Raw genomic sequence first — 27731 nt, forward strand, 5'->3', positions numbered from 1 at the left:
AGCCTGGTTAATTAGGCTTATATCTCCAGCATAGGGCTTGAGTCTCTGCAGGCATGGTTTACAAATATCCTGCCCTCACGCCAGAAGTGCCAGAAGTAAGCTGCTTACACAGAAGATCATGCCAATATCTTTTCATGTGGGCTACCTACCAGAAATGTTTTTGCTTCTCTTACAAAATTACTTTTAGATGATAAAGTTCTCCTAATTAATCTATAGATGCAGATCCCTCGTTGTTCAAGCACAGGTTTGTGTAGATATTTTCTTCTTTGGATGCACATCACTTGAAGAGTTAAGTTCTCTGCATTGTTAGGATAGAATCACTGTTTGATTGAGATATAAAATCATGGTCAATCACAATGTTGAAAATAGTAAATGCAGTGAGGTAGCTATCTCTTAACCCTACTGCCTCTATAACTGAAGTGCACTTATCAAGCATGTTTCAAGTATGCTTCCCAAAAGAAGAGGTCCAGAAGTTTTGTATGGGTGGTAAACATATCTCATACATGCACCTTTTTAATACATTAGCTAATGAAATCTTTAAAATAGTCCTATTAGCCAGATAGTATTATTCACAATTTACAGTTGAAAATACTAAGTCTCATGAACTTAGTATTAAAAAAAAAAAAACAAAAAAACTGTCTTAAACTCACTGGGACTTGATCCCAAGTATTCAAAATCTTCATCTATTATACACATACTCAGTGATCACCACTATACAAAAGACACATAGTATTTCTTTCAACAAAAGTACTCAAATAGAATTCTCAGAATAAGACAGCAAAGGTAGGGGGGGCATTTTGGGATTTATCTATGCATCACAAATGAACACTGGAACATTTTATCCTCTCTGCTTTCTGCAAATCAACCGCATTAAAAACTGCTCTCTTCTTCAAAACTCATTAAAATAGTATGTGCAGAAAAAGATATATGTGAAGTTTGGAAGAAAAGTTAACTGGCCCAGAGCCCTTATTCTTGCTGAGAAATGACCTTCTTCAGTCATTTCTATCAGGAGTTTTCCCTGACTGAGAAAATATTATTAATATGGCAAAGTTACTTTATTTTATATTCATGCTGAGGCCATTTTTTTTATTACAGCTAACTAGGCATGCACAGATGGACAGATGGCACTGGGTGGCAAAGAGCAGCTTCCCATTTGTTAACATCCAGCAGTGATCACAATACCCTCTTTTTTTGGCTCTTTCAAAGATGACTCTGGAAACTTCAGGGTGTACCATGGCTTCTGGTAGAACATCATAAAATGAAGCCTGTTGAAACTATTACTGGGATGTGTGATGGAAGTTTAATTGCTTTCAAATGCCTAAGGCTAGCAAGATGTGAACATGTGTAAAGAGTTGAATTGAGATTCTAAGACAAAAAAAAGTCTGGATCTATTTATGTCACAGAAGATGTATTCAGATGGATTCCACAAAGTGATCGCCTGGTGTGTGTAACTGTACCTTCCTAGATGCAGTGGCCCTAGGAAGTTATGCATAAAACTAGGGAGGGATTAATTTTCAGGATTTCTTTTTGAATCCTTGGGTCTGGTTTATATTGTATTTATAAATACAATATAATACAATATATTATTGTATTATAAATATAATACAATGTACAATATAATATATGTACAATATGTACAATATATGTACAATAAAAATACAATAAATACAATATAATACAATACAATATATTGTATTTATAAATATAAATATTTATATTTATATTATACACTAGCATGAATATAAAGATCTCCATGGGTAGAAAAAAAGGATAGGCAAAACCATCTTTACTAAAGTTTAAAAAGAGAGGAACAATGTTTCCTTTCGTTCATTTGGCTTATCTTATTGATCTTGAGGGCTTCCTATGCAGCAAAAGTGGTAAAGAATCCGCCTGCCAATGCAGGAGACTTAAGAGATATGGGTTCAATCCTTGGGTCAGGAAGATCCTCTGGAGGAGGGCATGGCAATCCACTCCAGTATTTTTGCCTGGAGAACCCCACGGACAGAGTCTGGGGGGAAGTCCACAGGGTCTCACAGAGTCAGACACAACTGAAGCAACTTAGCATGGCACAGCATGTACATTGATCTTGAACCGATTTTCACAGCTGGAGCACTGCCCATTTGGCATGGTCTCAGTGTGGTCATAGCAAGTTAGAGCCTCCTGTCCCTCCCGGGGGACAGGGAATTGGTGCCGTAGTCTGTTCTGGGAAAGCTGATGCCAGAGTCCAAAACTGATAGGCAAGGACTAATTTCAATGACAGAGTTCCTCCTGTGCACCTCAATCACATCTCTCTCTCTCTCTCACATTTAAAGCTCTATTCCTTTGTAGAAAAGAAGGTCTGTTGGGAGTACCTTCACAAGACAGCTTGTTAATAATCATGAAAGCATCTCATATAGCTTTTTCACCACTGCCTTATGCCTGTGCTCATGTATCCTGCATATGTCAATTTTTAATCACTCCACATAAGAATCTCCTACTGACTCCACGTGAAATAAGCATATATTTGAATGCATGAAGCTTCAATTATTTTTGGTCAAAAAATCAGGCAGAATAGAGAAAGAATAAGAAGAGAAAACTAGATTTGTGCTTAAACTCATTCACTCAAAATTCTAAGATTTTACATCAAACTATGTCTAGAAGCTGGGGATGATGAAAAAGATACTGGAAAACTCTATCTGACTGCAATAACTTTGCAAATGAAGGTCCTGTGAATGTCAAGCTTGAACCAATAGATGAAGGTTAAAATGATCAAAACCATCTCTGGAAAGATACCTTTTAAAAGATACCTAGGCCTTTTTGACAATTGTGGGAGAAATTACAACCAAATTCCATGCGACATGGTTGCCTATATGGGACCCATGTGAATTAGATGCCTCTTGCTTTAAGGGAACATCATCCCACTCTGGGGGCTTTCCTCTTGGCTCAGTGGTAAAGGATCCACCTGTCGATGCACGAGACACAGGCTTGATCCCTGGGTCAGAAAGGTCTCCTGGAGAAGGAAGTGAAAACCCACTCCAGTATTCTTGCCTGGAGAATCCCATGGAGAGAGGAGCCTGGTGGGATACAACTCCTGGGATCACAAAAGAGTCAGACACACCTTAGCAAGTAAACAACAACATCCCACTCTGGGGCACATGACTTGTTGAGTCAATCATAGGCTAGATTTGTCTCCACTCAATTTCCTTATCTGATTCCCTAGTTCAGTTAAATAATCTGTGCAAAAAACTATGGTACACCCTAACATGTAATCATAGACATTTCATGCATTTTTAGGTATATCCTCTGATTGTTTAATCATATATAGTTGGAATTTAGTGCAAATTTTAGGCTTGTAAGATGCACAATACTGAACTCTGGAACAAAGCTGGACACATATCTTTTACCTTGGTTCTAAAGACAATTCTGAGAGCAAAACATATAAAGAGAAGCAAAGGATTTCCAGACAAAACCATCCCATACAGTATATTAAGAAAGCATAGATGCTGTCGCCTCTGGCAGGTTCAAAAAATTTATGCAGCTTCCTAGGACTACAGATGATTCTAAGTTTGCTTCACGCTAAGAAAAAGAATACTGATGTAAAACTTAAGAAAGGGAAAAAGTTACTTATAAACTGTAAATGAATCTTTCACTCTACCTGCAAGAGACTCACAGCGACTCCAGAAGCTAACCGGAATTGTGTCACTCGCTTTCTTTAAATGTCTGCAAACTGACATGGCAAATTCAAAGACCAAAGCTGTATGTGCAAATAATTCAAATATTGGAAGTTAAGTGGCTTTCTGAAGTTCATGGTGAACAATAATAAGCAACAAAAAGACTGGTTTGAAGGAAATTTGTGAAGTCTTCTTAAAGTACAGGTTCTGGCCTGACACTTTTCAAGAAGCAATCTCTTCACCACACCCTTTGCCCTGGGTTTATTAAAGAGCCATTTCCAAAAGCATTTCTTTGTCTTCACTTAAAGAAAAAGAATTTAGCAAAGATGATTATATATACCACCTCTGTAACTCTCCTCTTAGAAGGAGACCAAGAGATGATGAAAAATTCCACTGAATGTCACAACCTTTGAGGTGAGGAATATACAATTGCATGCTAAGATGAGAGAAAACATCATTGCAAGAGCATTTTCACCCATTTTAGCAAGTCAGTTTCTTCTATCCGTGTCATTTTGTAGCACATATCATACGACCCATGGATTTACACAATCAGCTTAAAAAAGAAAACTTTGACATCAAAGCAACTGGAATTGACTTTCTTGAAAGTCATTACTGTTATCCAGCTCACTTTCTCAAATCACTGCAGTGGCTCCAAAATGTTTTTCAAATCAAATAAGAACTTTTTACTCTAAGATTCAGGTAGCTTTGTTCTCAGTTTCTTTTAAATTACTTCACTCATCACATGATACCTACCCTTTTTGCATACTGGGCTCTCTTTCTCCTCCCTTATCCTGACCAATGCTTTTAGCACAGCTGTTTCCTCCAGTTTTAATCCCCAAATCCTCCAAGAGATATGAAGAAAAAATAATGCATCTATTTAAAATAACTGCTTTATAAACTATTTCATACAAGTTTTGGTTCCCAGGAGTAGCTCTCAGACTGAGAGTTCAACAGTCTCTTTATACTCATGTATGCCTCTCATCTAGGTTATATACATACCATTAACTCAAATCACTCAGGATCAGCAGATTATGCTTTTTTTCAAAACTTCTGACTCTACCTATTGTTTCTTGAAATCCAAGTAGTCTTCCAGAAAAGCAGAGAACACAAATAAGGAAATTAATCCTTCATCCAGAACCATCAACTAAAATCTTGGCAAATGGAAACAAGAACCCAAATCAGATAAAATAGGCTACAGAGAGCGGGACAGAATTACAAGAAATACGTGACTATAGTAGTGAAAGACATATTTGCAAGGGAGAGTGGAGCTAGTTTCATTCCTAAGCTACATTCTGTGTGTGTGTGTGTGTGTGTGTATGCATATATATAATGCATGCTCCATTTTTATCATACAAAATTCTAACAATATTAACCATTTATTAATTCAATATTAAATGCCATATGAGAAAGATGCATAACATGTAGATGATCAAGTTCCCTGAGTGTCTACCAAGAAGGAAGAGCTGTGCTCAACTCTGTATATGATACTGTTTTCCTTCTTCTTCCCTTTGCCACACACTGCAGCTAGGATGAATGGTCTTCCAGCTTTTCCTTGATTGAGTCTTAGTATGTGCTATATACCTGGCCTGAAATGTTCTTTACATCTGGTTAGTCTTTTGGACCATCCCCTTACTCCTCAAAGTCTCTCCTTAAATTAGGTCTTTTGCCTAGTGTGTAAAGTTTAAAAAGTTGTAATTTGTCCACACAGAGGCTTGTCCATGAATATTCATACCAGCTTTACTCACAACACCCCCAAATTAGAAACAGTAAAATTATCCATGGAAAGGGGAATCTTCGTGCACTGTTAGTGGAAATGTAAATTGGCATAGCCACTACAGAGTATGGAGGTTTCTCAAAAAAACTGAAACTAGAACCATATGATCCAGTAATTCCACCCTTGGGTACATATCCAAAGAAACCAAAGCACTAATTTGGAAAGGTACATGCACCCCACTGCTCACAGTGACATTATTTATAATTGGTAAAATACGGAAGTAACCTAAGGGTCCATCAACAGATGAATAGATTAAGTAGACATGGTATATATACACAACAGAACACTACTCAGCCATAAAAAAGTATAACAGTTTGCATTTGCAACAACATGGATGGACCAGGAGGCTATCATGCAAGTAAAATAAGTTAGAGAGAAAGACAAATACGGTATGATACCACATATATGTAGAACTTAAAAACTAAAACAAACTAGTGGATGTAACAAAAAAGAAACAGATGCACAGATACAGAGAACAAACTCACAGCTATCAGTGGGGAGAGGGAAACAGGAAGAGGTAAGATACTATATACAAAATAAAAAAGCTATATTGTACAACACAGGGAATATAGCCAATATTTTATAACTATAAATGGAGTACAGCTTTTAAAAGTTGTGAATCACTGTCATATACCTGGTATTTGCATAATATTATAGATCAAATATACCTCAATAAAAAATAAAAATGAAAATAATCTATGAAATAGTGAATGATAATACAAATTGTGGTACATTCTTACAATAGAATACAGGTCAGTAATAAATAGAATAAACCCCTCATATACTTAATGATATGGATGAACCTCAAAAAATATATGGAGAGAAAGAAGCCAGTTTCAAATAATCCTATCTGTATGAAAGTCTACCAAAGACAATCTAATCTATAGTAATAGTAAACATATCTGGTTGCACAGGGCAGGATTGAGGGGGTGGCGGGGGATAAGAAAGAATGCAAAAGAACTTTTTGGGGTGATGGGAATGTTTTACACCTTGGCTGTGGTGATGGTTATATAGATGTATACATCTGTACATTTAAAATAGTACTTCTTATAATATGTAAACTCACTCCAATAAAGTTAAGAATGTATGTGGATTTCCAGATGTACTGTTTATTTGTTTATAAAGCTGGGATTCAATCCCAGGTTATTTGACTTTGGAGCCCATGCTCCAAACTACTATGATAAGTGAGTTTTTTTTGTTTTAAATAACATAAGAAAATCACTGTTGAATTTTAAAAATCTCTGTAAGAGAATGTGCATGTACATGCAGGTAAGTGTTTTCCGATAAGACAGCCTTGGCTTAAGTCTTTCAGGCATCTTATTTTACAACTGGATTCAGAATCCAATTATTAGTGATTCACATGAATCCATTTCCCTACTACATGGTTAACAGCACACTTTTGGTCTGAAGTAGCACTGGCCCTGGTTGATCACTCCCTGTAATTACCAAGTTTACAGCTTGATGATTTTTATCTTTTTCTAAAATATCAGTTGTAACCACAAAATATTAAGCTTTGTTAACATGAAGGATAGCCAAACTCATTTGCTGAAAGAAGAGTTTTAAAAATACCTAAGGAAGTCCAGTCTCATTAGAATTAGCAAAATTGAGTTTCATCAGGTGATAACACAAAGAGAGACATCAACTCTCTCTTAAGTACACAAATTTTGCATATTGTTAAAAAATCAAATTTTATGCTTGTAGCTTTTATACTGTACATTAAAGGCTAAAGAGTTGACAGGACATTTATAACTACAATTTGTTCAGATTTGTCATTAGTTCCTATGCTAAAACAAATTTTCAAGGTTTAGTAGGTTGAAGTCAAGGTGATATTTAAACATTAAAATTAATTTGCAAGACAGTAGAGCTGTGTTTATATATGATTATAGTATAGTCATTGATAAGCAATTATGGAAAAAAAGGAAGACCTATTGTGCTAATTTCATTACAAAAGCCTTAATGCATTTTGTCTTGCTCACTCATATAATTTAATTAACTTCACCCCCAAAACAGTATTCTAATTCACAACGTAGTTCTGTATCTTTATCCTCATTTTTCAGTAGAAAGCTGTGACATATGAAAATACACTTTAAGAGTCTTATCTTTGTTAAGACTCTTTTTATGTTTGATATTTTCCAATTTCAAAGCACTTTTCCTTCAACTCAGCCTTCTCATTATGTTTGGTATTTTGTTACCCACATTCTAAAAACCCAAGATACAAAAACTTTAATTGGTTTCTTCAAAGGCCAAAGAAAATATCAATAACAGACTCTCTACTAAATAAGGTTCTTAAGACTGTGGCAAAACCACAAAACTACTCTAAACATAATTCCCTTCATTAACTAATTATATCTGGTAAAGAGGTAACAGTCATATAGTACAACCATCATTTTAATTCTATTTTGAAGATGGATTTTAAGTGTGAAACCACATACATTTAAAACTTCTGTGTGCAGGGGTATAAAACAAAATTACCCCCAAAGTCTAACAAACCTAACACTACCATTCAAAGACCAGCAATGAGAAAACAACATTTTGTTTGCATTTTCATTAGCAGAAAATATTTTTAAATCTCACATATTTAGTATGTATGAATAGAACACTCTGATGGGGCAAGTGAGCACTGTGAATGCAAGACTCCAGATTGAGCAGTGACCAGGCAGATGGCTGTCAGGGGTCCTATATTGCTGTTTCCAGGTAGATATTTAGGTATATCATCCGAGAGATAAAAGAATAAAAGTAAAATCCCTAAATTATGTGTGATTCATATCTTTTTTTAAATAAATGAGCAAGAAGGTAAGCTCATATATTCAATGATCAATAAATGCAAAATGAAAGGTTTTAAATTAATATATTAAATAAATAGAGTTCATAGAGTACAATGGAATAAAGCTCAGAATCTTGAAAGAAACTCAGGTAGCATTTCTAGGGAGCAAATTTTATTAGGTAGGATCAAATGTATTTATATAGCTCTCTGCATTTTAAAAGAACTAAATGTTTTATTTCTGAAAACAGGATTGGGACCAAAGTCAAGCATCTGATTCAAATATCCCCTCTGACACTGACCAGATGAATAACATTTCACTTTGACCTTTTTTTGAAAACTTGATGTGCACATTTCCAATTACGGTACATTATGGACTTTAATCATAGCTACCAACATCACATCAGCATGCTAGGTGGCAAAGATAAAATATTATTTGTACAGTGAAATAATATGATAACAATATAGCTTTACTCTTTCAAATGGTAACACATCAGATATCACTTTATATACGCAAAAATAGCCGCACACATTTCAAAACCTTTAGTTTCAATTCAACACATGGCATGCTTAATGGTTTCAGCACTTCTAAATTCTTTTTAAATAAGCGTTACAAACTGAAAGCAAGACAAGTAGGTATTAAAAATATATTGGAACATCTTAAAATTACCAGCCCTACCAGTGGAAATAAAATGATGGCAATTAAAAGTAATAAAGGTTATTAAAAGTTAAGGGCCTCTGAGGCTAAGAAGTCATGTTAGACTGTCAATTGTTTTCCCCACAGTGGGAAATCAGTTAGAAATAAAAATTTAAAAATCTAGTAGTTTAGTTGTGGTCAAAGAAAGAGTCAGTGGGGGATGGGGAGGTTTCAGCAACATGCTGGTAGAAAAAAAGAGACTTACATAGTCTGGGAGGGCAGTGAAATGGAAGGCGTGGTAACCTCGCTCACTTAGTTGTCATTTTGATTTTCAATGACATTTTTTTCTTTCTTTCGCCTAGTAAAGATGACAGAAGTTCCTAATTTATTATCTGACGTCTATTCCTGTTCCTAGATTTAAGAGAGTTTAACTGTATAATATCAAGTTATCATATCCAAATACAGACACTTTGAAAAAAAACTACAGCATTGATGTTGCATGCATTCAGTTAGACTTCTCATAGCTGCATCAGCAAACCAAGGCTATGGATGCAGGGGAAAGATTCAGTGAGCACAGCCCAGGAGACTGGGGGAAGAGATGGGTAGGAAATAGGTAGGTCCTCAAATTAAAGCAGAAAGAGGGAGGGGTTCTTCCTGAAAGGCTCTGAGCCATGGATTCTAGAAGAATGCAGAACTCAAGCAGGCCCTCTCTAGGGCCCTAGGATCCATATACCTTCTATGCAAAAACAGAGCTCATCAAAATGTATGTGGCATGCCACAGGAGAGATTCTTTCATTAGCTGCCTTCTGCTGCTCAGGCTGGGCTGCTTTTTAGATGGTGAGAGAAGGGTCACTGACACTTTTATAAACATGAACCTGAAAGACTGATTGGATTTGACTGGAGGGAGAAAAAAGTACAGCGTAAACTTCTGTTTCTGTAGGTAAATCACAGTGCAGCCAGATCACAGGAGGCAAAGTCATAGGACCTGGACATTTCCTTCTGCTTCTGCTCTTTGGGTGTGCTTCATCATGTGTTGGGCTGGCCTGCTGACAGTGTGCAGGAAATATTTGTGAATAAGTAAATCAGGAGACTACGTAAATTAAATTCCTTGAAGAAAGTCACCCAGATGGCAAAACCCTCACTTCTATGGTTGATTTGCACATTTTAAGGAGCACGAGGGGGTTATTAAAAAGAAAGGAAAAAAATAGAAAAGACATTTCATAAGAGCAAAGGGAAAAAAGGAGAAAGAAATACTAAAGAAACTCCCAAACAAACAATTGAATGCCAAAGTTGTCTCCAGGCATTGCAAATGTTGGTCAGTAGCAAAAATACTGGAATTTGGATTTTAGTTCTCTAGTGGCAGATAACACATCTGGTGATGTGGTTGCATGCACATACTTTCCTATTTTCATGCATAATCTCAGATTATTTGATAGATGCATCATATTTATTCCATTTATTATTAAACTATCTTAGAAGAGGTTTAAAATCAAAAGGTATTATCTGAAACTTAGCTTGGATTATTCACAGGATGAACATATCAAAATAACATCCAGTTAGTTTTCATAGGTATGTATTCATTGAATTATGTTTATTTTAAAAAACAGATCTTCTACAAAAGGTATTTTATCTATATTAGATTATTGTTATTATAAAGAAGCAGCAAGATAGAATCATTTTAGTTCAGTTAACATTGTTAAAAGTTAAGCTACCATAACGTAAAAATGTTGATGAGTGGCTTCCAGGTTTGGGGCTGCCTTTACTGTGAACGAATCTCATGACAGGACTGTTTATAAATTGATCTCACTGTAAGGAGAGTGCAGAGAAAGGGGAAGAAAGTTCTCTGCATCCAGCTTATCTGTAACTCTGCTCTCAGAGAAATGCACAGAGGAGTCAGTCCTCCCTAGGCAACTTCCTTGCCTGAATGCAATCTGTCCGTGCCAGTTAATGGAAGCCAGCAGTTGCTTCTGGAAGGAATGTCCTTCTAGGGGCCAGGAATCCAGGCCCATAACACATGTAGGTAAGAGTGGATCAACTGCCTTGAACGGAGACCCACATCAGTCTAGATCTGATAGCATCTAGGTCTGTTCTCTAACTTAGATGGACCACACGTGGGTAGGTTCAAAGATATGTAAGGACGCTGTATGAAAGGCACTTGGCAGGGTTTGGGGAAAGACTGATCTGTAGGGTGCTGGCTTCTCCCAAGTTATCAGTGAGAACTAAGACTATCAAGACTATTGATGGAGAGACCCCCAAACCTAACTGGTTGTTACACTGAGCTGTCTGCTTTACCAGGTGAGAAAGAGGAAATCTGGACATTAATACTGACAGCCCCATTGCAGAAGAATACCTGCCAACCAGTTTATGAAATTCTAGTGATTTGAAAAAAAAAAAAAAACCCCAACACCCCACTCTTCATACAAGTTAAATCACTCAACATGAGGCCATAGGAGCAAGCCCAGGGAAGCACAGGTGTTTTCAGATTCGTTTCGTACCTACATCTCACTCAGCATTAGGACCAAGCCCAGTGGTAAGGGCACACACCCAGGGTTGCAGGCTTCTGTTTGCAGGCAACTTCTGTTGCCTAAGGAGAAACACTTGGCCATGTGTTCCCACTAAGTAAGGCCTGCAAAAGCTGGCTGACCTAATTTAAAATATGAGCTCTCATTGCATGAACATTTTCCAAGCCTTCCCTATTTTTTGTTCATTCAGTTCTTATTCCATAAAGTCAGCCCATCTTTCTCCAGTCCTAGTGACCTGCATTCCCCAACCCCTGCCTGCCAGAGCACGACTCCTCTCCTGCTAGCCTCATCGCTTCATCGCTTTTATTTGTGGGATGCTAGGGAGGGGATGGGAATGCTTAGAGAAGGGACAAAAACGTCAAAAATTCTTCTTATTATGATCATGTTTAGATGAAATATGGGGCTTGCCATCAACAAAATTACAAAACAATTCCGCTGGGAGTCCAGACCATTCAGGGTAATTCATCTATGAAAAAGCGAACTTTAATTGTTACTCTTGGCAGTAATCTAAGAGAAGAGTGAAATATTATACTAAATATTGCCACGTGCAATAGTAAAACGCTCTTTGCCCCCTGCCAGAAGCAGTGGATAGCCCCCTTCAGACTCAGGTTTGGATCTGGTGAGATTCAGTCTAAAGCCTCTGCTTCCCCCTCTCCAAAACCAACAGAGGTTTTCAAAAGAGTTGCGTTTTTTATTAGAACCATTTGCTCTTTTTAAGTTGCCAAAAAGGAATAAGTAAAACTAAGACTTTTATTTGGGTTAAAGTTGATTCCTCAACTTCATGGAGGTCAATGTACTTAGTGTATGAACCTTCTACTAAGAAGTTCATTGCAGTGTTGAACCAACCAAGGTTATGTTTCCATCCCTTCCCCCACCCCATCTTGCTCCCCAAACTCAACCCCTTGACTGCCTGAATTTATAGTAGGGGTTGGAAGCATGTGGAAGCTAATCAAAAGGAAGCATACACATGGCAAATTACATCCTGGATTTTCTCGAACAACTGAACTTTCAAATGTTTTTTATGCTGCACATAGCATTTACTATTTTGGGACTGTGTCTTGATTTGGGCTTCAGAAAATATGATCTCAACTGGTATTTACAATGCTTTCGATTAAAAGCTCATTGAACACTGCTGCATTATATAGTTTACAAGCATGGAAAGGTGTTTGATAATACTCAAAAGAAGAGGGCTAGTCTTTATCTTTTCTAAAAGTGAAGTCTTCAGGCAAGATGTTAGTCAAAGAACTCTTTTATATAGCACTGGTTAACTGGCATATTGAAAGGTTTGGGCAAAGCATGAGACTCTAGTAAGCTACTTGCAAATAATTTTTAAAATTACACGTTACATTTTCACCATGAATATTCATATACATTGAGTATAATATACTATGGATATATGGAAACCATACATAAGATATTCTCTGTAGTTAATATTCAGCTTCTAAACTAAGTTGGGGAAGTTAGGGCCTGGAAAAATTAAATGACTTGCCCAGGATTATTCAGCTTATTACCAGTGATCTGAGGACCAGAACTGCAATTTGTAAGTAGTTATTCCTTCTGTTATGGAATACTGTTTTTCATCTATAGGGATATATAATGATACAAATATTATTTGGGAATAAATGTAACTCTGCAGATATGACAAAAAGTAATCTTTGTTATAACTTAAATTAATGGTTTAAAATCTAGGTTATCTGAAACCTGAGTAAAGACACTAAACTGTAGGACATCCACTTTATATAATTATTTTCTTTTGATTATAGCATATGTTATGGATGACAACAAACAAAATAAGTAAGATAGTTTGAGGAAGATAGTTTGAGGAAACTATAAACCTTATCAGCCATGGGAAAAATAGTTAGCACTTATTATAGCCTGTGTACACTTGCATAAGACTGCATTATGAAGCTTCATAAGAATTATTAGTTTATGTAAAGTAATGTCATAGAATTAGGCCTGTTTTCCTATTTGTGGAAGTTTGGGGAAAACAAAAACAAAATATATAGAAAGCATAGCCTACCAACTAACAGTGCTACCCTCAAAGGAACAAAAGATACCAGCTGTTATTAATCGGAAGTAGTCACTCCAGAAGGTAAGGAATTTTTAAATTCATTGTTACAAATATCACTCAGATAATCAAGGACAGCAAATAGTAAGCTAACAAGGAGCCTCATAGGTCGACAATACTTGGGAGATGGTTACCTTTAAAAAATCTGACCTATGATATGGGAAGCCAAGGAAATCTGCCATAAATATGTTGTTTTAATTTTTTTTAAAGAGGAATCTGCCTTTTAAATTTTTAAATTTTTTTACTAAGAGATCAACCTCTTCCTGTGTCAGTACAAAATTTAAAGTTTCTGTGGAGGGGTTCTGTTTCCTGCTCTCCATTTAAAATGGGGGAAAATAAAAATATTTTGCCTGTGACAGAAGATGAAAGAAGTTCTCACCCTTAAAACCAGCAGCATTGGTTTTCCAGTCATTAGCGTTCAAATGTCCTGCACGGGAAGTCCTGACAATAACATGCTGCACGTCTCTCCAGGTCAGAAACGGACTGGGGAAAGACAAGGTAAGAATCATTGTACCAAAAAAAAAGATGGGGGAAGCAGAGAGTCACAAGCAAGTTAAAAAAGCAAAAGCAAAAGGGCAAAGTACTAAAAACAAAGGGTCAGCGATTTGGGTTTGGGATAAACGAATGCCAAATGCCGCTCTTGTTTTCCACTTGGAGAGGTGACATTAGTCTTAGGGAGGCAGAAAATGTAACCTTTAATTTGAGAAATAATGTGATACTAGTGGATGTAAGGTTTTAAAAGGGTGAGGATTTTCAGTTTCCTCAAAAAGGCTCCCGATTCTGGCCCTGTCATCCTGTGTGTAGAATCTTGCATCATCAGTAGAAAATTACAACAAGCTAAAGTCAAAACCGAAGGGCTCTTGAACATTGCTTGTTCACTTGTTTAGCCAGGCAGTAGACCTGTAATTTAACAAAGAACTTAGCAATGTTAACCATTCTGGATGGATGTGTGGGATATGAAAACAGTCTAAGCTGAAACTGAGTCTCCATTTTCAGTGTTCTGAAGGCAAGAGGATGTGGTACAGAGCCCAACACTGGGCACCAAGGCACAGACACCTATGGGAGTGATCTTAATTTGCAATAAACAGTTATTAAATTATTGAATATCTATTTCTAACAGCTGCTGGCACTGAAGATCACAGACACTACTGAATGGAAGATACTTTCATCAGAGAGCTGCAAAACTAATAAACACACAGAAAACAAATCCGAGTATAAATTCACAGTCTTTCATTCTCTTTCAAAGAACATGCTATTTTCTAGACAGCATTTGACTCACTGCCTGCAAGAAATTCTAACCAGGATACTTATTCAATTCAATCTTGAATGTGAGCTATGACTTTTTTCTTATACTTAACTTGGAAATATGGCAACTTATCATGAAGCTTGTGTGGTTATTTTCTTTGCTTCTCGTCTACCACTTTCATTTTAGAAGGATATTTGCAAAGGATGGGTCAGAACATTTGGGGGAGGAGAGAGAATGATTGCTACCTCCCTTGAGGTATGACAGGGGCAGGTGGTGATCTCTGCACCCCCTCATACGGGCACGTATGTACTCTGGTGTGTCTCCATGCAGACAGAGAACCCGCTATCTTTATAGCTAACTTTCAGTGATGAAACTGCACACTGCTTCCCTTGATACTACATTTTCTTGTCATACTCACCACATCCATGTTTTTGAGGGTGGCCTCCTAATGAGAGGGGGCCCAGCGACCATTTTCTGGCTCCTTCATTTTCTATCTATGTGAAACTGACTTTTCAAAGAGTCAGTTTCCCCACTTAGAATGTGGATGCTAATATCTACTTTACTTTGTTGTACCAACTGAATCAAAGTATGGTTGCCCTTTGAACAATGTGGAGGTTAGGGGTACCAGTCCCTGAACAGTCAAAAGTCTGAATATAACTTATAGCTGGGTCTCCATACCCAGGGTTCTGCATCCATATATCCAACCAACAGCAGGCTGTGTGGTACACAATTAGTGAAAAAAAATCTGCATATAAACGGAACTGTGCAGTTCAAATCTATGTTGTTCGAGAGTCAGCTGTCATGCCGAGTATTTAACCTAGTTCCTGGTGCATAATAAGGCATTAGAAGTGGTAGACAGTACATCATTTTGCTAAAATTAATAGCCATAGTTCCTATTTATGATCTGAAAATGAAGGAGATGGGGATAGAAAAGTACTACAGAGTTCTTATACCTTTTTGCTATGTTCTCAGATGAAAAATAAGAGAGATTACTGTCATTTCCAAGGTTTCCATAGGGAACAAGATAGGATCCTGACTATTTTGTATAACTGCATTAACAAAAGAATGTACACTAAGGAATTAAAACCCAGGCATATGAATTTTAAAGATATGAGAACAATGAAAGCAGACTTATTTTTGCTTTGATACAATATTTGTTAGCAGCCAACTTCAGAACCAGACAAGGTACAACAACTCTCAAGAAAGGGAGGGAGGTTGTGTGACGGATCCCAGGAAGCAGAAGAGTTCTGGTTCTAAAACAATTAGCATATTTGGTTCTTAGCTAACTAATACTGAATCCACAAAAACACAATAACAACAACAACAAAAACCCTTGGTAGATTCAATGCGTTACAGTCAGGAAAATTAGAAGAATGAGTCCGTGGATAATTTTGAACACTACTCTCAAGATGTTTTGGTTCTGCCTAAAATGTTACTCTCCTTTCCCTTTTCCAGTCTAGTTACTTGGATGAGGGGCGAAAAGAACAATAATAAGTTCAGTGTGGAAAGACATTCTAGTCAATTATTTATGGGAAAGCAAAATCCACTTAAGTGAACATGTATGCTTTTATTTTTTTCATGAGCAAACAGATACCTAGAAGTACACTTGGATTTGATAAATATGTCTAAATCAACCTTGTAATTTTAAAATAACATTTAACACACAGTTGAAACTTTCACGTAAATGTTACCCTTCCGGAAAAAAAAAAAAAAAAATAGAAATCACTGAAGTTTTCTTGATACCTATCACCAGGGTAACATTCCTTTAGAAATACCAAACACGCAGTTCTGACCATTGGGAACTCATTTCCCCAGTGACCCTTAGCATTAAAAATAGAATAATAATAATAGAACAGGAAACACTTATCTTGTACCTTAGGCACTTGTATTCAGGCACATTCAGGAAGTCTCCTGCATTCAACTCAGCCTGAAGAAATAAGAGTTACTTGCTCTCATGCTGAGTTGCAAAAACTAATTCTTCTTGGAGTGCTCATAATTAGAAGGGAGAAATTAGCTTCAGGAAATTGAAACTACATGTGGAAATAAGGAGGCATTCATATAATTTTACTGTGACATTTGATAATGCACAACTTCAGAAATGATTTAATTTCAAAATTTCCTGAATTTCACCAAAATGAAGTGAGAAAGATAATATGGGAAACCAATGTGTTTTTGAAGCAGTGGTGTTCCTACCTGGGAGGGTAATTGATCAGCTCGGGAAATAGCCATAGGTTAAGTGACTAGTATCCTGAGAGAACTCTTATTTATGAGAAAGTCTGAGTCACAGTTTATGACCTACTTGTTTCATGCTCACAGGGATGATGTAGGAGTGAAGAAGTCATCAAACATGGAATAAGCCACATACAGAGTGAAAGCAGGCTGCCCTGTACAGTGAACCCACAGTACCTGACAGTAACAGAGGACCCCCTGAAACTTACCCTATTCTGCCAATTACCCTGGACTCACACTCCACTGGCCTCTGACAACCAGCATGCCTCTCACAGCCAAAGCCTCAAAAGCTTTAGGGCAAATAACAATCAAAAAAGCCCAAAGTCTAACCAACCTGGAGAAAAAGAGTGGTACGTCTCAACTCTGAGCCCAGTGACCACCAATCTCATAGTAAGCCACCAGGATAAAAAAAAAAAAAAAAAACAACACCAGGAGTTATGCCACATACCCCTTGGGTTTCTTCTTAGAATCATTAACAATTACCCTTGGCCAACAATATACACATAAAGGTCACATGCATAAATGTCTGCAAAATGTGGCTAACTAGTGATGACCTTTCAAGACTACATGATTTTCTGAGGAGTCCTGTACATGTCGTCTTTCCCCATAAGGGATTTTGCATCACTTGATGACTTCAAAATAGTAACCAACATTTACTGAACACTTGGCCAGGGGCAGGTACTGAATGCTGTATGTGTACGTGTACTGTGTAATCTTAAAAAAGCATATGATAGAGGTAAAGTTTTGATTCCCATTTCACAGATGACAAAAGTGAGACTGAGTTCCACATAGTAACTCAAGGACATACATACAGGTAGGTTGTGGTAGAGCTACAATTCCAACCAGCTGCACTCGGCTGCAGAGTGTGCAGTCAATTGCTATTTAACACCATCTACAGAAAGATCCGTGAAGCTGAAACCAAAGTACACACAGTGGTTTGTCAGGTGGTTCTCTAACAGCTGGGTAAGGAAGCCAAAGATGGCACACCCTGTCCTCATGGCCACACAACTTTGTGCCCACTCTGTCAATCTCAACCCAGTTGGCTAAGTTTTATTTGCCACAGAATTCAGGAGATTCTTGAGCCTTCATTGAGTTTTCAGGTTCCAAAGGCCGAACTTTGGCACACTCTATCAAAGGTGAACAGAAAGATACTGAGCTAGGAAAAGCCATATTCCGTTTCTAAAATAATATTTTATCCTAGATGTCATAACATCCTATCATTCCTCAGCATTTGTTATGAACTGGTCGCCTTGCCTGACACACACTCACTTTGATGTGGTTTAAAGCCTGATTAGGTAACGCCTCCCCAGTTAGGGAGCCTCGGCTGAACCTCGTCCCAAACACTTCCAGTGGCCAGCTGCAAAAACAGGATCAGGAACAACACTATCACTACCTTGTGCTTGTGCTGCATTTTTGTTCTGAGCTGTTCAAAGCATTTCGTGCACCCAACAACAGGTTTAGAAGAAGTAGGACAAATCCCAGGAGAGACATTCTGTCTAGTGCTTCTAGTTGGACGTCTAAGTGCAATTGTTGCTTTGGCTAAGTCACTTCAGTTGTGTCCCACTCTGTGCGATCCCATAGATGGCAGCCCACCAGGCTCCCCCGTCCCTGGGATTCTCCAGGCAAGAACACTGGAGTGGTCTAAATGCAACTGCTAGCATTAAAACAAAAAAATCTCTCCCGAAGAGTTTCCCAGATAATTCTGCAAACATGTGAATAAATCTGTACTTGGTGGTCCTTAAAAATAAGAATTTTAAATCCCGAATGACTGATTCACTTGCATTTATTAAAAAGAAAAAATAACTCACCTTTCCCTCAAACCCCCAGATGGATCTAGCATTAGAGGCAGTTTAAGGACAACTGATAAAAGGAACAACAAATGCACATCTTATTACAGAAAGAGACTAGATCAACAAGAGGAACAACAGCAAATGCAAATAATGAAAACCGTTTCCTAAATAGGACGTGTATGTGTGTGCTAAGTTGCTTCAGTAGTATCTGACTCTTTGCGACCCCATGGACTGTAGCCCGCCAGGCTCCTCTGTCCATGGGATTCTCCAGGAAAGAATGCTGGCACCGGTTGCCATGCCCTCTTCCAGGAGATCTTTCCAATGCAGGGATCGAACCTGCATCTCTTATGTCTCCTGCATTAGCATGCAGGTTCTTTACTACTAGTACCACCTGGGAAGCCCCTAAACAGGACAATCTTCTTTAAACTCAAGAGTGAGTCCATCTATTGCAATGATGAGAGAGCACGTGGACCAGACCTATAGGGAAACAGCGTGAGCAACCACCATCATCAATTATCTGACTTACTAAATAGTCAACCCGAAATCTGAGACCAAAGCAGTCTCTTTTTATGTTTCCTAAGAGTGTGTAAAAGAAAAATGGGAATAAGTAGCCAAAAATGAATGTCATTGTACAGATGCTAAATAAGCCAGCAATTATGCAAAAGGATTTATTGTGAGTTGGAATAACTAAGATGTGGCAGAAGTGTTTAAAGCATGCAGAGATTGGGAAAAACATTACTCTGACTGCAGCCTATGTGTGCCAACAATGATTCAACAGAACTTTCAACAAAGGGCACCAATCTTCTTTTGTCAGGTAATGAAGGCTCCAAGGGGATCAACAGGTGGTGAGTCCCACTGTGAGCAGGAGTATATCACTAAAGGGCATGTATTTGTTTTGTGTTCTAAATTTATTCAAAAGTTCTAGGCCTAATGTTGGGTTGTAGTAACAGAAAACACAGTTAATAATACCTCCAGATTTAGAAATATGACTTGTATTGGTATCACTTGGACCCCTGCTTCTGATCCATCCACACGTGAACCAAAGCAGAAAAGATAACAACAACAACAAAAAAACCCGTGTGAGATCAACTAAGTAAAATTTTTATTTTACTCTTTTGTGAAACTACTCACTGATTCCCTGAATTTAGTCTAAACCAAAGGTATGGAAACTTGGTGTCTAAACATATTTAAGACAGCCCCTAATTTACAAAGAAAATTTCTGTCATTTAAACTGAAGTGCTTTCTTTCCATTTTAAGTCCTGGCTTATCTGTAGGATTTGTCGTTACACCTTAAAGAAATTGATTAAGTTCCCTGTAGCCTTACAAATGATGTTTTGTTTGTAAGCTCAATAATCATTTCCTTGAAGTGCTTTGCTATGTAAATGCTTATGGAATAAAATCTGATGAGAGGTCAGGCACAGGTACTCTAAGCTGAGATCACATGCACCGAAATCAATTCATAGTCATGGAACTTTCTTTCCCACCTTCTCTGTGGTACCCTCAATTTTCTCCGAAAATATTACCCTGAGATCACAAATTCTGGCCATTCTAAAGGCCTCTCTCCTAAAAAGGAACCATCTTACCCTGTTGGTGGGAATGTAAATTGGTACAGCCACTATGGAAAATAATAAGGAAACTCCTTAAAAAACTAAAAATAGAGTTCCCATATGATCTAGTAAGTGCACTCATGGACATATAGCTGGAGAAAACTCAAATTCAAAAAGCTACATGTACCCCTACGTTCATAGCAGCACTAGTCACAATAGCCAAAACATGGAAGCAACCTAAATGTCCACTGACCAAAGAAAAGGTAATGTCGGGAGCCGGCGTGAGGAGCTCCACCTGTGGCAAAGGTCATAAGGAAGGAGGCTCGGCATGCGCAAAGGTGGGATCGAGCCTCAGGAGTCCCCCCGGAAATTTTCGAGCATCTACCCCCAAAACCAGAGTCTGCCTACTTTCTGCTTTGTGCTCTCACCTACACCTCTGACTTTATGGGGGGCTGTCCCCCACTACCTCTCTCTGAAAAAGAGAGTTAACTTACAGTTCCAGTTAATAAAGTTTCTGGGTGTGATAGTGTTTTAACTTACAAACTCCTTTGGAAGTCCTCTAGCCTGCCTGAATAGGTTTTTTTGGCCACATGAGATTGCTCAGAGCCTCCCAACTGTGAGAGGCATGAGATGTTCTAAACTGCCTAAATACAGATTCCTTTGAGCAGTTAAACGATTGATTACAAATTGTACGGGTGAAGGGTTTTTCACTTTTTGGGCCAATGTTTGCTGCTAAGTCTCCATATCCCTCACCTGCTGTGTCCCTGGCAGTGTATTGATTAATATAATTGGTATAAGTAGTAGCTTTAATGTTTGTAACCTTGGACCCTTGAGTTAATTCTTTTTCTTGTTATAGCCCACCACACCTTTGCCCTGTAGGAATGCAACTTTATCTAATGTTTTGAGAGGGTGGCGCCTGACTAATCACCTTTAGAAAAAAATAAGTTTTCTGAAGAAAGGGTCTTAAAATGTTAACAGGCCTCTGGGCCAGAAGATGATGTAAATCACCTAAACTTTTACATATGATAAGTTTGCAAGAAGAAAGCCTGGCTTACTGCATGATTCTACCCCTTCCCCCATTATCCTCTATGCATAACTTAGGGTATAAAAACTACTTTGGAAAATAAAGTGTGGGCCTTGTTCACCAAAACTTGGTCTCCTCGTTCTTTTTCTCACCTTCTGGCTGAATTATTCAGCCTCTTTTCTCTCCTAAATTTCCTCACTGAGCTATCTGTATTTCAGCCTCTTTTCTCCACTGAATTTACTCACTGAGCTATCCTTATTTAACCACTCTTTATATCCTTAATTAACGTTTAATTAAGCAATTGTTTCCTGATCTTCGCAGACGCCGTCCCTGCTTCAAATTTCCTGGATCCACCGGGGCTGGACCCGGGCAAGCGGCGCCTGGAACAGGCTACTAAAAATCCAAATTCAAAAAATTAAAGGAAGGAGAATTTAAATATAGTTCTCCCCATCAAATCTTGCAACATGCTCTTTCCGTAATAAATATTTTAAATACTGATTCAGCCGGAACTACTGCAATGCTTCGCCATTGATGCCCGGAGCAACTGAATGCAAAACCGTTAGTCAAATGGAAGGACCTCCTCTCAAGACAATGGAAGGGTCCTGACCCATTATTAACTAGCGGTCGAGGATGTGCCTGTATTTTTCCACAGGATGCAGATTCTCCAATTTAGATCCGGGACAGGCTGATTTGCCATGTTGCAGTCCCCCAGACACCCGGTTCCCCCATTGCTTCGATCACAAAAGAGGAGGGGCACTCCTCTGCACAGAATAGCCACACATTGGGAGCCGCGGGCTGGACCAGCCTGGCTGCCAGGACCCAGCGCACAGCGCTCGCAGCCGGTAGCCCCGCCAGCGTTGGTCTGCGCTCGCTTGGCTGCAGCTGAGCTCAAGGCTGGTTCAGCGAGAGAGCGGGGGCGGCGTCCGCCCACAGGGGAGGCAAGATAAACATTGAGATCCTGGCGAGACTGACAAGGCTGCTGCAGCACGAATTCCAACCAAAAAATAATTCTACTTATTCTGTTTTGGCTTGTCTACCCTCTCCTTAAGTTTTTCTCTTTACCAATGATTCTAGAAAACTTAATGTACATATGACTTTCACTGGTGGACCCAATGTAGGGACTTGTGAACAATACATGCTCTCATTTAAACCCTCAATATAATGTTTGCTCCTTTGTAGTGTTACAACGTCCACCTTATCTTATGATGTAACCACTTATTGATATGATAATTTTGGTCTTGCTGTATTACAACAACTACAGGATTTAATGCGATTGCAATGGTTTGTGGGCTTGCTTATCCTGGAAATAGCAGCTTTAATAACCACCATTACTTCTGTTACTGTGGCAGCAATATCATTGACTCAACAAGTGCATACTGCCCAATTTGTTGATACCATGTCTAAAAATGTCTCTTTAACTTTAGCAACACAAGAAACTATAAATAGGAAATTCAGATCAGATCAGATCATCAGTCACTCAGTCGTGTCTGACTCTTTGCGATCCCATGAATCGCAGCATGCCAGGCTTCCCTGTCCATCACCAACTCCCGGAGTTCACTCAGACTCACGTCCATCGAGTCAGTGATGCCATCTAACCATCTCATCCTCTGTCGTCCCCTTCTTCTCCTGCCCCCGATCCCTCCCAGCATCAGAGTCTTTTCCAATAAGTCAACTCTTCGCATGAGGTGGCCAAAGTACTGGAGTTTCAGCTTTAGCATCATTCCTTTCAAAGAAATCCCAGGGCTGATCTCCTTCAGAATGGACTGGTTGGATCTCCTTGCAGTCCAAGGGAGGATGAGAATAAATGCCTTGGAAGAGGCAATAATGCATATTGAGACTGAGTTACAGGCTTTAAAAGTGAAAATGGCTCTGTCATGCCACGCTGATTACCGGTGGATATGCATGACATCTTTAAAGATAAACGAGACAGATTATAAATTAAAAAAAAATCAAAAATCATATCTCAGGTGTTTGGAACAGCTCTGACATTGGCCTGGACTTAGGGAAACTTCATAATCAAATACAGACCCTGGAACACTCTCGACTGTATTTTACTGCCGCTGGAGCAGCTAATGACTTTTTTTCACACTTTCTCTAACTTCATTTCAGGGAAAAACATTCTGTCTAATATCCTTTGTTATGTCGCTGCTGGTGCTTTAATTTTGCTTCTCATAATCGTTCTTCCTTGTATTGTCAGGATTCTTCTGCAGAATATTCAGAGGCTCGCGACTGAGCTGCATCTGGCTGTTTTAAGAAATAAAAAAGAGGGAGATGCCGGGAGACGGCGTGAAGAGCTCCACCTGTGGCAAAGGTCATTAGGAAGGAGGCTTGGCATACGCAAAGGTGGGATCGAGCCTCAGGAGTCCCCCTGGAAATTCTCGAGCATCTACCCCCAAAACCAGAGTCTGCCTACTTTCTGCTTTGTGCTCTCACCTACACCTCTAACTTTACGGGGGGGGGGCTGTCTCCCACTACCTCTCTCTGAAAAAAAGAGTTAACTTACAGCTCCAGTTAATAAAGTTTCTGGGTGTGATAGTGGTTCAACCTACAAACTCCTTTGGAAGTCCTCTAGCCTGCCTGAATAGGTTTTTTCGGCCACATATGATTGCTCAGAGCCTCCCAACTGTGAGAGGCATGAGATGTTCTAAACTGTCTGAATACAGATTCCTTTGAGCAGTTAAACGATTGATTACAAATTGTATGGGTGAAGGGTTTTTCACTTTTTGGGCCAATGTTTGCTGCTAAGTCTCCATATCCCTCACCTGCTGTGTCCCTGGCAGTGTATTGATTAATATAATTGGTATAAGTAGTAGCTTTAATGTTTGTAACCTTGGACCCTTGAGTTAATTCTTTTTCTTGTTATAGCCCACCACACCTTTGCCCTGTAGGAATGCAACTTTATCTAATGTTTTGAGAGGGTGGCGCCTGGCTAATCAATCACCTTTAGAAAAAAATAAGTTTTCTGAAGAAAGGGTCTTAAAATGTTAACAGGCCTCTGGGCCAGAAGATGATGTAAATCACCTAAACTTTTACATATGATAAGTTTGCAAGAAGAAAGCCTGGCTTACTGCATGATTCTACCCCTTCCCCTATTATCCTCTATGCATAACTTAAGGTATAAAAACTACTTTGGAAAATAAAGTGCGGGCCTTGTTCACCAAAACTTGGTCTCCCCTTGTTATTCTTTCTCTCACCTTCTGGCTGAATTATTTAGCCTCTTTTCTCCACTAAATTTCCTCACTGAGCTATCTGTATTTCAGCCTCTTTTCTCCACTGAATTTCCTCACTGAGCTATCCTTATTTAACCACTCTTTATATCCTTAATTAATGTTTAATTAAGCAATTGTTTCCTGATCCTTGCCGACACTGTCCCTGCTTCGAATTCCCTGGATCCACCGGGGCTGGACCCCGGCAAGGTATATATGTGTACACACACACACACACACACAATGAAATATTACATGTCTATAAAAAAGAAATGAAATAAATAATGCCATTTTGCAGTGATACTGATGAACCTAGAGATTATCATGCTAAGTGAAGTCAGACAGAGAAAGACAAATATCATATAATATCACTCATATATAAGAATCTAAAAAAAAATGATGCAAATGAACTTGCAAAACAGAAAAAGACCCACAGACATAGAAAACAAACTTACGGTTACCAAAGGGCAAAGGCGTGGATGGGGAGGGGGCATAAATTAGGAGTTTGGGATTAACATACACACACTATTATAACCGAATCACTTTGCTGTACACCTGAAACTAATACAACATTGTTAATCAACTATGCTTCAATTAAAAAAAAAGTGGGGGGGGAGTCCTCTCTATGCAACCACAATCGGGAATTTAAATATGATTCTCATTTTTGTCACCAAACTTTGAAATTGGTTGAAGTAGACAGAATATATTAGTATGAAAGCTTCCTTCCTAAGTTTTTCCTGGTCAAGCTAGGAGAAACTCTAGTCTGGGACAGAAGCTGGAGGACACAGCTCACTCTTACCTACCTGCTAATGTTGTAGGCTACCTAGCGCTGGGCATAAATAAATACATTAATTCTAAGCTAATTGATCCTGTCCCATTGGAAGACACTATGACTCCCGTTATGTATTTCTCATTTAAATCTGTTCTCAAAATAATATGAACATAGCTTTCAATCACATGTGATTTATATCAATCTGAATATTGGTATGTTTATACCAACCACATGAGATTTATACCAATCTCAATGTTGACACATGTGTTTTGGAGTCAGAAAGACTTGTAGTTAATGATGACCTACTGCTTAATAGGTCTGTCACCCTAGATCATTTACTAAAACCTTCTGGACTCAGTTTCCCACCCGAAATGCAGAAACAAATTCACCACCTCAATTCTTGGTTGCAAGAATTTGAAGTAATGAATATGAAGAGCCTGGCATATAACGGGCTCTCAACAACTGTAGTCATTATGATTATTTGAGAGGAACAACTTATTATGTTAGAGAAAAATTTAGAAGGACCACTTTTTGAATTTATACTAACATTTGATGAACTTCCATTCAATTAAGCTGTTTTCCTCTATCCATGGGTTTGCAAAGAGTTGGACATGACTGAGCAACTAACACTTTCCTCTATGCTCCTAAATTTTAGTATTATGTTTTTAGTTGCTATAATAGTTGAGCAAAATACCATTTCCAACACCTTGACATATTTCTTTTTAGCAAAATAATGATGCTGCTGCTGCTAAGTCACTTCAGTCGTGTCCGACTCTATGCGACCCCCTAGACGGCAGCCCACCAGGCTCCCCCATCCCTGGGATTCTCCAGGCAAGAATACTGGAGTGGGTTGCCATTTTCTTCTCCAATGCATGAAAGTGAAAAGTGAAAATGAAGTTACTCAGTCGTGTCCGACTCTTAGCGACCCCATGGACTGCACCCTTCCAGGCTCCTCCATCCATGAGACTTTCCAGGCAAGAGTACTGGAGTGGGTTGCCATTGCCTTCTCTGAATAATAATGCTAAGATGTGACAAAAGTTCTGGTTTTAAAAAATGATGTTGGAGGCAGCAAGCTGACTGGTTGGGAAAGAACTGCTTGTACCCCTTGTGATTGTAATGAATCCTATTTGTGGAAAGATCTCTTTTGATGGCTGGACACTGATGTGACATTGTAGAAAATGTTAAAAATGTTCTTTGATTTGATATCCTAGTGCTTTTTAAGTACCGATGTTAGAATGAAGACTGAACATACTTATTCGCTTAACTGAACTGCCAGACTGAAGTGTTTTTGAAGCTTTTCTATGCAGTTTAAGGATTTGCAGAGTTCTCACCTCAAAAGCCAGCAGGTGAACCCATGGACAGGCAGCAAAAATATCTACTGCATCTCTGTTATTACTATTATTTTAAATTATAGAATTTCTCTCTCATTATTTTTTCCTGTTAAACACAAAATTAAAATGATCATTTTTTATATGCTTTTTGACAAAGTATGTTTTTAAATGGAGGCTTTCAACATTCAGCTTTAATTTTAAACTTAAAATTACTAAGCATTTTGGATTCTAGAATTTTAAGTAAATGTTATTCTATTCTAGACACTCTTGGTTTATTATGTCAACTCCTAACAACTTTTCTAATTATTAGACTTCAATAGGAACAGAAAATATTTTTCAAAAATTTCATGCTACACACACACACCAAGGAAAAGATCAACTAAGATGAACAGAAATCTATTAAACTAATTTTGAGGTATTTCAAATAACACTATGGCAGACATGATTGGATTGAAAAAAATAATGTTTTAACTTTCCCATATTTCACATTAAGAAAACAAAGCTGACTTGTCACCTAAAGGAAAGTAGATGAACAAAAAGTAACAAATTCCCCAAACCTCAGCCCTGTCTTCCTATCTGTCTCCCAAATTAAAGAACCAAGATATTAATGGACTGAAAAATCAGGTAGGTAATTCCCTACTATACAAGTACTCCTTTTTAAATTTTAAGGCAGTCCATGTACTAACTCTGATATCTCTCCTGTCTTTATTATCAGTGTTTCAAATTTCCAGAAACTATGACAGAAAATAAAGGATAAATTTCAACTTTCTTTTTTATTGCTTCCTCTATTCTATATGGTGGGATGCCAAAATCTTTCCAGTGAGGAAAGACAGAGCTCTGACTAATAAAACATAGGTGGGAGTCAACTGAGCATTTCTGAGATAGTCTCTGCTTTCCTGCTGCAGGCAATGCCTGATCCTCATCCTTTCTTTCCTCCCTCTTTTTACCTGAATGCAGACGTGGTGGCTGGCACTGCAGCAGTCATTAAGGGAAGGTCAAGAGATAACACAGATTTGGCCTTGGTAGCCTTGAGCTTCTGAACTAACATCTTGACTTGAGGATATCCTGTTGTACTAGCCACACTTATCTACTAAATAAAATTCCTAAAATATGTATCTCCAAAACTATGGAATATTAGACAGCATTTATTGAGTACTCACTATGCACCAGGAAC

At 38.3% G+C, this 27731-nt stretch overlaps 1 protein-coding gene across 3 annotated transcripts in view; it reads right to left on the reverse strand.

The window, feature by feature from the left end:
- Window positions 1–27731, reverse strand: part of PCSK5 (proprotein convertase subtilisin/kexin type 5) — a 517126-nt gene that overhangs the window by 225725 nt on the left and 263670 nt on the right. For all 3 annotated transcript variants that reach the window (XM_070375753.1, XM_070375751.1, XM_005892979.2), the window contains exon 10: window positions 13792–13895. In XM_070375753.1, coding sequence (XP_070231854.1) covers window positions 13792–13895 — 104 coding nt within the window. The remainder of the gene's footprint in view (window positions 1–13791; window positions 13896–27731) is intronic.

The sequence above is a fragment of the Bos mutus genome, chromosome 8, assembly GCF_027580195.1.
Source record: "Bos mutus isolate GX-2022 chromosome 8, NWIPB_WYAK_1.1, whole genome shotgun sequence".
Taxonomy (NCBI): domain Eukaryota; kingdom Metazoa; phylum Chordata; class Mammalia; order Artiodactyla; family Bovidae; genus Bos; species Bos mutus.